At 46.3% G+C, this 12,688-nt stretch overlaps 1 protein-coding gene across 2 annotated transcripts in view; it reads left to right on the top strand.

Annotated features, from left to right (window-relative positions):
• Window positions 1–5,827, top strand: part of Kiaa0040 (KIAA0040 ortholog) — a 35,238-nt gene extending 29,411 nt beyond the window's left edge. For both annotated transcript variants that reach the window (XM_057769866.1, XM_057769865.1), the window contains one exon: window positions 2,337–5,827. In XM_057769866.1, the coding sequence (XP_057625849.1) occupies window positions 2,460–2,762 (303 nt within the window). In that variant the 5' untranslated portion in view covers window positions 2,337–2,459 and the 3' untranslated portion in view covers window positions 2,763–5,827. The remainder of the gene's footprint in view (window positions 1–2,336) is intronic.
• The last annotated feature ends 6,861 nt before the right edge of the window (window positions 5,828–12,688 follow it).

Below are 12,688 nucleotides of genomic sequence, written 5' to 3'. Positions count from 1 at the left end.
GTTATGGAGTTATGGTGTGTGTGTGTGTGTATGTATGTTTGTTGTGTGCCTGGGAGGTGCTATAGAATTATGGCTTGTACCAATGGTTAGTTTTCTCGCCAGGAAGCCTGGAGTCTTGGAATCGAAATGGAGTATAGGCAGATCCACATCATGAGTGCCCCAGCCCTCCCAGGGGCCTAGGCAATGCCCCAGTGAGAGGACAAGACTTTCCAGAGTCCTTCTTACTTTGTTGCATGTTGATTTTAGTTTTGACTTACGCTTTCTGTAAACCTGCACTTAGGACGGAATTGGGTTTTCTTCTGGGTCTCTTTATACATTTGGGAAGTGTCTCACACTGGGAAATCAATCTCTTTGCAGACTGCTCTACAGTAGAGTGGGATAAATGCTTAAGTCAGTCTGAGGAACAGCCAAGGACTGTAAGGGTCTGCAAATCCCGGGCTGCTTGCCAAAAATGGGTTAATTCTATACAAAGACTAGGAGGCCTGGAGCGAGGCCTATGAACAGTTCTCTCACTGGAGAGCTGGAGCCACACTTCCCAGAATGAGTAAGTCCAGCTCCGCCACTCATGTGTCTTGTGACCCATGTCTCCATCGCTAGCTGAAGGATGGACAATGATAGCACTCGCTGCACACGGTAATAATGAGTCGGTGGGAGTGAAGTGAATTAATAGACAGACCAATGCCTGGCACATGATAAGTGTTTTTAAAAATGGGCTAAAATCATTGTTGTACTTTTGTGGCATTACTTTGTTTACCATGTGCTATGGGGTACACTAACAGATGCCAATCTGTACAAATAATACCACTTGAATTGAGGCCAAATTTCAGCAGAACAGGTCAGTGAAGCCACTCGGTATATAGGACAATTATAGATCATGTTATCCAAGGAATTATACCTCCTCTAGGACAGCCTCTAGGGCACCTTGTGATCTACCACTGTGTGTAGAGCACACCTTTAGCTTCCAGGAAACAGAACCAAACCTGAACGAATCTAGAATTTGGAGCCCGGGATACACAGAGGCCTCCTGCTCACCCGTCTATAGTCGTAGCACCACCCTATTGCTCACTTAAAAAGATGCCCCAACCACTCAGGAGTCCATGGCTGGATGACAGTAAGTTCAAGCCTACATGGTTGACCTATGGAGACCCTGTTGGTCAGCAAAGTGCCAAGGGAAATGCAATATAATTCACATCATTATCATCCTCTGCTTATCAGCAACCTTGAGAGGATGCTGGGTTTATTATCCAAAACTCTGGGTGTCCGCTACAGTGCCATGTAGCCTCGGACATCCAGCTTCACCGCTCTAGACCTGGCATCTGTCATCCTCAAATGAAAGAACTGGCCAGAAGGCTCCAGCCTGGGAACCAGTTATTCTTGTTATTTGAGTCCAAGGTAATGTGCTACACAGCAAGGGGTTTCCTCCATTTCTCTGAATCATGTCTGTTCCCAAAGTTATCTCTGAATACGAGAACCTGTGAATTCCAGAATCCATGGGACCTGGTGAGACTTTACACCTGAGAGCTGCTCCCTAAGATATGTGTCGAGAGGAGGAGGCACAAAGAAAGAGAATCTACTTACACAAGAATAGGAGGACGACCCCTGTCTCCTGAGCTTGGAATAGGAGGTCCCCAAGCATCAGTTCCCAGAGGCTATTAGGCTTCTCTCCCCAAGGAAAAAAGGACCAGGTAGGGAAGAGACTGGGAAGGTTTGTTTGGAAGTAGCAAGTGGGATGATGAAGACAGAGAAGGTAGAGAGCAGAGAGGACCAGACACAGGAGTGGGGTGTAAGGAGGTGGGAAGTAGGGAGTGGGGAAAAAAGCAAGCACCCAGTGGCAGGGATGTGGCGAGATGAGGTCTGAGGACTCCTCGCCGGGAAGAGGAAATGTCTTCTTGTGTATAAGCTCTAGGAAGCATCAAAAACGATAAGTCATACATGAAGTTAACATATGGGAAACATAAGTTCGTTACCGCCGGGTGAACTACAGTTGAGAAAAGATTGAGGCTTATCACTTTAGAGGACACAGGGGGAGAATTAACCAGAAAACACATGGTGCACACTGATTAATCTATCCAAAAACTGCTGAGTGTGTTCCAGGTCTGATACAATATTAATTTTTTGTACTAAGCCCAATATTGTGTGTGTATATTATGAGAATGGGCTAATAGTTATTGACTCATTACATTACATGGACTTTGTTTATTGAGCCTCAATATGATTTCAAAAAGCTCCACAAATCGTTGATTTCTTCTCCTTTCTAGGCATAAAACCACTGACACTAAAAATGAAGGACCATCCCCTCTGCCTCTCTCTTGAACTGTCTGGTTTACTCTCTCCAGGTGCTCCTGGTGGCATGCTCAACCCTAAAGCCAAAAGAGGAATCGGTTACAAGTGGCCAGCACTGTGGAGCCCAGGGCTTGCCAGGTAATTGGGATCCTCTGGCCCCACACTAGCCCAGCACCATGGAGAGAAATAGTTCCTTCTTCAACTCTATCTGGGAAACCATCCGGACCAGACACGAAAGGGGCATCTTCAACACTGTCTGCCTAGCTGTCCTGCTGGGGCTGCCCCTGGTGGTGGTTCTTACACTCCTCTTCATCTGCTGCCATTGCTGCTGCAGCCGGCCACCCAAGAGCGGCCAACAGCCAGACCCAAACAAGAAGAAGAAGAAAAAGAAGAAGAAGAAAAAGAAGGATGAAGACCTCTGGATCTCTGCTCAGCCCAAACTTCTCCAGATGGAGAAGAGGCCATCATTGCCTATCTAGTGAGCAAGGAAGCAGAGTGTCCTCCCCTTCAAGCCCAGCCTCCTTCTAACCACAGAGACTCAGGAGGCGCCTTAACAGTGATGCACTCACGCCTACAGATTACTTCAACCAAGGAGCAAATGTCAGACCACCCATCCCAATGGATGGGAGCATATGGACAATTCTTCCACTGTCTTGGCAGCTATGCGTCCAATAACAGTGACCTGTGTCGTAGTCCCAAGCATGTATTACACTGTCTCTGGTATACTCTATCATAAAAGCACAGAAAGCATGTATACATGCACTTTAGACGGAGTCTTGAGTATATACACACAGCCACTGTATGTATGTATATTTGGACAGCAGATACATGGAATAGTATATTCTGTTTATCATGTGGCCATTTAATATGTACTTTGCTCAAATATACATACTTGCAGAAATGTCTTATGGGAAGACAAGTCCAGATTTAGGCATGTATGCACAATTAAATAACCATGCAAGGCCCTATGTGCTGTCTATATGCCATTCAGGTTGGAGATGGGTGCTTTCCTATTCCTCTACCGACATAGTATTTTACTGGAGATACATTTGAACATTCCAGGAACCTGGTACAGTCCCCCACCCCAGTGTGTATTGATACAGACATAGATAGTGGTTCCTAGATGCTTCTGACCTTTCACCTGTGCCTAAACGTTTAAAGTATGGTTCCAAATCCATTCGAAGCTCTTTGCTTGCAACTCACGACAAGGTTCTCATTACCACCGGCAGGTGTTTAATGTGGTCCCCCAAGACTGCTTGGGGACATCCCCCATAACTACTCAGCAAGGTGCCCTTTCCTAAGCAGCGATGAGCAGCTCTTGGCAGTGACTACTAGAAAGCCATGGAAACCCATTTATTCTCTTCAACGGGCTGCAATTATGCGCCCATGCAATGTATACACAGATAGTACGGGTAAGGAGATGCCCCACATGAGCTAGCTATGTTCTGTGTGGATGAAGGTTTCCAGAAAGGAAAGATGTAAGGTCATCCCAAGTCCAGTCTCAAAAGCAGCACACACCTCGGAAGCAATCCCCTGCACTTGTAGCAGAGCATGGGGTGTTGGAGGTGGGATACAGAAGCCATAGTTTAAATGGAAGATTAAACTGTAAAGTCATTCATTGCTATTTATGTTGATGCTCAGGCAAATATCTTGTGCACAGTAGGTACTCATAACTGGATGGTTATACAATGATGTTACACTTGTAATACCTCATGGTTCCCCCAAGTGACCTGCTCTTTTAAGATACCCCACTAACTGCTACAAAAGATGAGACTACGTATTGAGAGCAGGGTTGTGTTGACATATGTGCCCTGTGGTACCTGAGGACATGCCCACAAGCTCTGTGCTGATGCAGGAGAGCCTTTCCTCCCCCAGGCTACAGCTAAGAGAATGAACTGTTGGGTGTTTTGATTATACTGTGGCCATGTTATGAAGGCAGAGAAATCCCGAACTTGGAAATGGATTGAACTCTTAACATCTCATTTGCACATCTACTGGGGGGCTCTTTAAATATTTTCCCCTATGGAGAGCATTATAGAAAAGTGGCAAATCACTGTCTAATTAACGGCATATTCAAATTATGACATTTCAGTAGCGAGAAAAGCCCCTGAATGTGATGAGACTGGGAATGGAAAGCTATATTCTGCTTGCTCACGTGGGTTACCTGGTACTCATGATGCTACTTCAGGTCATTGGAGGGTGGTTAGCTAGTGGTGGCTCTCACATCCGGGTCTTCTACCAGACAGGGCAGTCTTACTCACTCTCTCCTCCAAAACCCCAATGTCACAGGCCTCTTTGTCCAGAGCAGCACTTCCTGATTCTCTGCCCCTCTGTCACATGGGGACCTTGTTATAGTTCACCTGGCTGTCTGCCACATGTCACACAATGGCCAGGCTTCTCCGCATACCACATGCCCCTCTCTGTCAATTACTACCCATTAGGTACCCTTCCCACCTCTAACTCTCAGTCACCCTAAGGCAGAAAACTTGGGTAGAGGCGGAGCCAGACAGCAAAGATGGGATGTCAGGTAACGAACGGTCTGCAAGAATGGATCACCAGCATCAAGGACCACACAAATACCATGGTTTCCATGACAACTGGCTGCCAGTTTGAATTAAGACAGCAGTCAGTTGTCACTGATGCCATAACAAGGCCTCTGTCTCCAGGCACAGTGTACTTACTGCTTTCTGATCAAATGGACTTGAACCAGTTCCTGTCACGCAGCACCCAGAAAGTCAATTCTCAGTTGCTTCCGTATCCTAGAATCCAGGAGTCCCAACCCTGGTTGGATCACCACTTCCTGACCCCTTCCCCTCATAACATCTCTGGCAGCCTTTGTAGAACACCTAGGATGATGCAGGCAGTCATAAGTCCCTCCCATTGCGCTGGGAAGCAGAGGCCCAGAGCAAAGCCTGGTGTCCTGGCTCCCTGCTTCACTCTTTTCCATCCTCCTCTTAGCGCTTCTTCTCCCTACGCACACCAGTTCATTCCTCATGACTCTCCTTCTCTTCCCTCTTGTAGTCTATCCCAGAGCTGCCACAAATAGTCAAGGGGCGGGGGCAGCTCAGGACCCGTGTTTGCCTGACCCATCTGGGGAGGGGGAATCAGTGAAGAACATAAGAGGCTTCAGTGGGGCTGATGCTCAGAAGTCAAGAGCACCTGTTGCTCTTGTCGAAGACCCAGGTGCCAGGCACACACATGGTGCACATGTACGCATGCAGGCAAAACACTTGTACATATAAAATAAATCTCTTAAAACTTTTTTCTGAAGAGAATTCATAAAGAAGAAGCCTTCTAAACTGGCATGGGCTTGGGGACGGGGTCCGCTGTGCTGGTCTTCTGAGCTACATTCAGATGCGGTCAGGGGGGTGTTTATCTATTGTTCAGTGGATTCTTTTGATTTCTTGGGAGGAGGAAAAAAGAACAGGAAAATGTAAAGAAAGAGCAGTCACTTTTTAAAAAGAATATATAAATGATCAAAGTTGTACAGTATTTTCCAGTGTCTTTCCTGTAAACTTAAAATCACAAAGTTTATTTAAATAAATATTTTGAAACTGAAATCCTCCTTGCACATTGGAGTAAGCTGCTTGCTGTCCTGTCACTGAGATATTCTCACTCAGAAACCACAATGGAGGGATTCTCCCTGATTGGTCACTGCCCTCCCAGAACCTCAGGGCCAAGGACCAGGAACGTGGCTCCTCTCCCTTCTTTATAAAGCAGACCACCATGGAGACTGAACTGGGCAACGACGGGTGCAGAACAGCGTGTGATACTCCCTGGAGACACTTAGAAAACAGTGATGTCAACCACTGTCTTCTTACAGGAAAAGGAAGAAATAGTGAAGATCTTTTTTAAAACAACAATAAGGACCCCTGGGTTAATCTGTGGCTGTGAAACACGGGAGCAAAGAAGCCCTGCAGCAGCCGTGAGGGACAGACACGTGTGTCCATATGCATGTATTTATACAAGCACATACGTCCTTTTTTCTAAGTCAGCCACGACTTTGCACTAGTCAGGAGATGAAGTGAGTTAGATGCTCCTGATTCCTCTCTCAACCATGCTTAGCTTGTCATTAAAGTAGAAGCCACCTAGCGTGCTGGCCAACCAAACAAGACAGGTCGAAATGGTCGCTACCAACACGGCTCAGTCTGCCCTCTTAGCCATATGTGGCTTAGTTCACTAAAATTAAATCAAGTCAAAGTCCAGAGCTCAATTATGCCAGCCCTATTTCAAGTGTTCAATAGCCACCCCATGGCTAGGAACATCACCCCACATGGCGCGAGGCTAATATCTCGTGGAAAGGGTAGGCAAATGTTTGTGAACAGCTGTGATGTTTTAAAGGGGCTTAAGACGGAAGCTAGCACAGTGGAGCGTTTTGCTGTCTTGCCCAAGGCCGGCTGTTTCACGGTTTCAGTTGATTCTTGAGCTCCTTTCCTATCACCACACATCCATGGCAACCAGGGAGCAGAGTCTTGAGTCAGCCCGCTATTCATTCCTCCAGGACCTTGCAAAACTTTCCAGTGCAGAGGAGGGGCTGCCCAGAGGGCTGAAAGCAAACCTCCCAGGTGCAGGCTCCTCCCAGGCTCATCACTCCCCGAAGGCCCCTCAGCTCCACCTGCCCAGGCCCGCCCATACTCTGGGTGAGAAATGGAGTTGCACAATGCGATCAACCATTGGTATTCTCAACTCACTGGAGTACTCTACTGGCTGTTTGCCCTTTGGTCTTAAGATTATTATTGAATTCAAAGTCACAGGCAAACAAGACTGAACAAATAAATCCCTTGAACAATTTACTGTATCTGTCATAGGTTCAACTTATTGAGATGTTTTCAGATTCCCATGGGGACAAGTGTCACACTTTATTTAGTAATGGCAGTGCATACACATGAAAATATTTTAGCTTTTACATGTGCTGAGTCCACTGAGTCCCAGTTATGAGACTGGGGTCACAACCTGCCTAAAGGAAGAGACCTCTGCAGTAGTGTGTAGAAGAAGGGGGCTGCTTGTTGGTTCCCAGCCGCTTAGCCCCAAAATAATCACTCAGAAACTGTATTAATTAAATCACTGCCTGGGCCTTTAGCTCTAGCTTCTTACTGGCTAACTCTTACATCTTAATTTAACCCATTTCTATTAATCTGTGTAATTCCACATAGCAGTGGCTACATGGCTTCTCCATTATTCTGCCTTCTTCCTCCCAGCCTTTCCCTGCCTACCTCTCTTCCCTGTGCAGGCCCAAGACAGTTTCTTTATTAACCGACAATATTCACAGCATACAGAGGAGAATCCCCACATCAACAGTGTGCTCATTGCGTCTCAGAGGGACACACACACCAAGGCTGGCATGAAGTCAGGCTAACAAAGACTTGAGCTGGGGTGAACTGAAAAGGGAGGCCCACACTGGCAGAATGGATGGGAATCCCTGGGCATTGTGCTCTAGGACTCAAGACTAGGATGGTCCAGGTCCTGATGGCCACACAAGTGCTCACTGTGTGATGTAACCTCCCCATTAAGACATTCTTCAAAAGTTAAATAGAAAGAATGCACATAAAACATTTAGCACAGGGCCTGGTTTATGGAGAGCATTCAAGTGTTGTTAACGTGACTAGAAGAAAAAGCACAGTTGGTATTCTAGAAATCAAAGGCAAAACTTCCGAAGGAGAGAATCAAATTATCCCATTGGATTTCACTCACCTTTCTCTTTCTTCTGTTCATTATCCCGTTGACCAATCATAGAAAAGCAGCCTTGGAACTGGATAGTTCTATGCTCCTGTTGAGGAAAAGGAAGAGTCAAAAGTTTGGAATGACAATATAAAGTCTCAAGCACTGAATGCTCCACCTACTATTCCAGAGGGCCTGGTAGCATGTAGGGAGCATTCATGGTCATATTTGGTTCCTGTTTCACAAATAAAGAAAATATGACCCCAAGAAAAAAAGCCAGCATACCAAGACTTGGAATGAAGAACACAGTCTTCTTCCAGGAACTTCATGGGTCTGGTCATAAGTCTGTAAGCCTCCAAATGTCCCTTTCATGTGTTCCACAACAAGCTCCGCCTCCTTGGCCTCTCCTAACTAAACCTAATCCTCTTTACCAGCCTAAACACAGAACCACATTCCTTTATTTTTCTTTAAACTTACAATGCTGGACTGGAGAGATGGCTCAATGGTCAAGCACACTTGCTGTTCTTGCAGAGGACTCAGGTTTGGTTCCCAGCTACACATTTGGGGGAAAGCGAGGTTTAGTTATAAGGACAAAGTAAATAATTCGCATGCTGTAGACAGCTGTTATTGAGGTGGCTCCATCTGTCAGTCCAGTTTTAGGACATCCAGTGTTCTCTTCTGGCCTCCATAGGCATCAGGCGTGTACTGGTGCATACACATATATGAAGACTAAATACTTGTGCATGCAAAATAAAATAATTAAGTGTCAGGGTCCAGGGCCAGCCCGGGCCCTAAATTATTTCTCCGGACTAGAGGAAAGGCGTGGGATTAAAGACACAACTCACATGGCTTTATCGGGAGGAAGACTCTCAGTGACCCCTCACGAAATCCTAAGTTCACATCCTGAGAATTCCTCTGCATTTATTCTCCAAACAGCCTTATATACCAAAACATAATCTAAGGGGGAAATTCATTAGCCTTCTGTTTCCTAGGTAACCAGGTAAATGGCTGTGGTCATGTCCACACCTTTGACCACACCTTTCTATGCCCATTTTATCACATCTCCCTATCTTCCTGCTCTGTATGCCAGCTCTGTCATGTAGGCCGGATTAACATCTTTTCAGGCATCCTCCAAATTACAAAGAAGGAGCAGAAAAACATCCTGACACTTTATTAGAGATGGCAAGAGGCTAGGTGACCATCTCCTGTGTGGCAGATGCAAACCGTGACCTGGTATTCTGGTCGCCATACCATGTAGAAATATGGGCCTACAATTAAGTCTAAAACAAATCTTTTTACAAATTAAAAAGCTGACAAACCAAATGTAAAATAACTAAAATTTACAATATAACTTTAGAACTATTCTATCTTTGCCCTTATTTATATAGAAGTTCATCTATTTCTATAATAAGCAGGGTTTTGTGAGTTAACCTGGGAACCTTATTTACATAGCACTGGGACTGGAACCCAAGGCATCCGCAGAAACAATGCACTCACAGAGGTACTTTGGGAAGAGTTTGGAAATACCCCTGGAACTGTCTATCCACTGCCCAGCCCAGTACATGATAGTAGACGGGTTGTGGGGGAGGCAGAGTCAAGAATTCCCTTCCAGGGAACACTGCTCACCTGTTGTGTTAGACCAGGAAAAACACTGCCTAAGCAACCACTAAGTTCAGGCTGGATGCTTACTGGACCCCACTGACCAACTGTCCAGAGGATGATACTCAAAAAGAAAGAAAAGTGGGGCACCCCTCTAGAACTTTCCCTTCGTGGAGTAAACGTTCCCTTGAACCGAGAGGCACCTGGTAATGCAACACTGCCATCTCCTGGCAAGACTGGGTATAGCAGGCCTCTTGCCCCTGGCCGCAGGCTCCAACCGTGATTAGCTCCCATTGACATGAACTGTTTATCCTCTCCAGGACCCTGGTGAAACGCTTAGCGAATGACCTGTAATTTTTTTTTTTAAGTAGAGCTGGGGACATTTTCTAGTAACTAAGTTCCACCAGAAGCTTTTCACTATCTTTTCTTTGCATGTTTTCTTGTCTGCATGACCTTGCTTTGCACAACCCACAACCACTTTCTTTTTTCTTTCCTTGATCACAATTCTTTGAAAATCTGACTCTGTGTGTTTCTTCTCTCTCTCTCTCTCTCTCCCTCCCTCCCTCTCCCTCCCCTCTCCTTTTTCTTCCTCCCCTGCAGTATTTTCTAGCTTTTGTAATCCTTGAATCCCTGATAATTCTAAGATATAAAACAGAGTGCTTGAACTCACATGACAAACATAAGTACCGCGCATTTCCAGAGGAAGCAGCCATGACATGCAACTAGTTCCAAGCTCTGAGGTTTACCAGCTAGTCTTTGAAAGCGATCCACCTTAAATCCTGCTGATTGCACAGATCTCTCCCTAACACAGGCCAAGGGAATAATTACCTTTTGCCTGAATTATTACAGCAGCTGTGAGCTGGTCTGGGAACCTCCATCCTTTCCCTATACCCCACCCCCAGCCCTTGCAGGTGGTTAAGGGGTACAGGGTGCTCTCAGACAGGAGGAATAAATTCCGGTGTTGTGTATCACAGTGGAGTAACTGGCTGGTGAGGATTAAATGTGTATTTCAAAATAACTAATAGAGAAGATTTTGCATGTTCGCAACACTGAGATAGGATAAATGTCTGAGGTGATGCATATGTCAGTCACCCTGATCTGATCCTGTCACATCGTATAAGCATTTTGAAATGTCACACTTTCCCCATCCATATGTGCCAATTAAAAACAGCACCAAGACTAGGGAAACAGCCCCGTGGCGAAAGCAACTGCTGCTCAGGTGTGAGGTCTGGAGGTAAATGCTCGCCACCTGACATCAATCTTCACACAGAGGAGACAGAAGAAAGGAACTGAAACCTGTGAGTCCTGAGTTCAGAAAGAGGGCCTGTCTCAGTAAACGAAGTAGAAAGTGAGCAAGGGAAATGCAGGGTAAACCTCTGGCCTCCACACATGCACGCCCACTCATGTTCACACAAACACACACACAATTTTAAATAGTTTCCATAAAACCCACTATGTTGCCTTCTCCATCCTGTCACCAAACTAATGTCTCCTAACTACAAGCCTGCCACATCACTCCAAGGTTTCAAAAGCACTGGTCACTCCCCACCGTCCAAAGGCTTTTCATGGGGACAGTGGCTCTCCCACCTGGGTCCTTGTTAGAGTCCCCTAGGGAACTCTGAAGCTCGGATGCGCAGAACTCACCCAAGACCCACTGAAGGAGACTCTCGGGAGTGAGCAAAAGGACACACATCAAAGTTCACACCGGCACTGACCGGCAGTGTGAACAGACAGGACAGTGTTGCAGCAAAGAATCCCTGCTTGTCCTCTCCACGGGTTCCCTGGTCTTCTCACCCTCTGAGAAGCCATGTTGCCTGTCTCAGGCATAGCCTTATTCTCCCAGGTGTCTGGCTGCTCCCCTTGCCATTCAGTCTGTCTTTCTAGGTCTGATGCTCTGATAATTTTGGTGAAATTACACACACACACCACAGTGCCAACCACACCCCTAGTGACTCACTTTCTCCTTAAGCCTCCACCATCCGGATTAGTTTCCAAGCTGTCTTCCCACACGTTTCTGAGAGTTGATCAGTTTGCCTGCGCAGCTCTACCTTGCGCATGCGCAGAATAGACAACCTCGGGAAACTATCAAAGTTTGTGGGACAGATGTCCTGGCCCGTGCTCTGCTCCTGGCTTCTAGCGTATCTTCACTCCTCGAACCTCTGTTCACTTTGGGTCATCCTGAAGCATGGGATGACTTCCTAGACCCACCCGACTCTAAGAAGAGTGTTTCCCCCTCCCTGACAAGCAGATCTACCAGAAACCCTTTTCCTAGGCCCGTATTCAGTTCCTGGAATGAACTGCTGGGCTGGCCACGTTAAAGCAAGGGGCAGCACTAAACACTCCTTAAAAATGAGTCCCTTCCCTGCTCACAGTAGAATCTTTGAAGGTCATTGTCTTAGTTGGGGTTTCTATTGCTGTGAAGAGACACCGTGACCACGGCAACTCTTATAAAGGAAAGATTTCACTGGGGCTGGCTTACAGTTTTAGAGATTTAGTCCGCTATCGTCATGACGGGACATGGCAGCATGCAGGCAGCCATGGTGCTGGCAAAGCTGAGAGTTCTATGTCCTGATACACAGGCAGCAGGAAACAACTGTGAGACTCACTGGGTGTATCTTGATCAAAGGAGACCTCAAAGCCCACCCCTCAGTGACACACTTCCTCCTACAAGACCACACCTACTCCAGCAAGGCCACACCTCCTAATAATGCCATGCCCTTTCTTTCAAACAGTCACAGTCAGCTAAAGATTTCTCCATAGTAACATAGGACTTTGTTGTATATGTTAAAGACGTTAAAGCAGCTCCAATCTCCCACATGCCACTACAGTGGCCAGCAGTGGAGCAACCCTGCTGGTCAATGAACATGGGATGTACATGGTATCATCAGGTACCACCAAAGCCTACTCCAGAACAAAGGCTATGGGTGGCGTTCATAGCAGAACTACGTAGAGAAGTCCTCAGCCCTATCAGTAGCTTCAGTGGGTCATAACATCTCAGGAGGGGTCTACCAATCTATGTCTGTGGTGCTTTGAATAACAATGGCCCCATAGGCTCATATATTTGAATGCTTGGTCATCAGGGAGCGGCACTTCTTGAGAGAGATTAGGAGGTGTGATCTTGTTTAAGTAGGTGTAGCCTTGTTGGTAG

The sequence above is a fragment of the Chionomys nivalis genome, chromosome 5, assembly GCF_950005125.1.
Source record: "Chionomys nivalis chromosome 5, mChiNiv1.1, whole genome shotgun sequence".
NCBI lineage: Eukaryota > Metazoa > Chordata > Mammalia > Rodentia > Cricetidae > Chionomys > Chionomys nivalis.
This window is presented reverse-complemented; position numbering and strand designations above follow the sequence as displayed.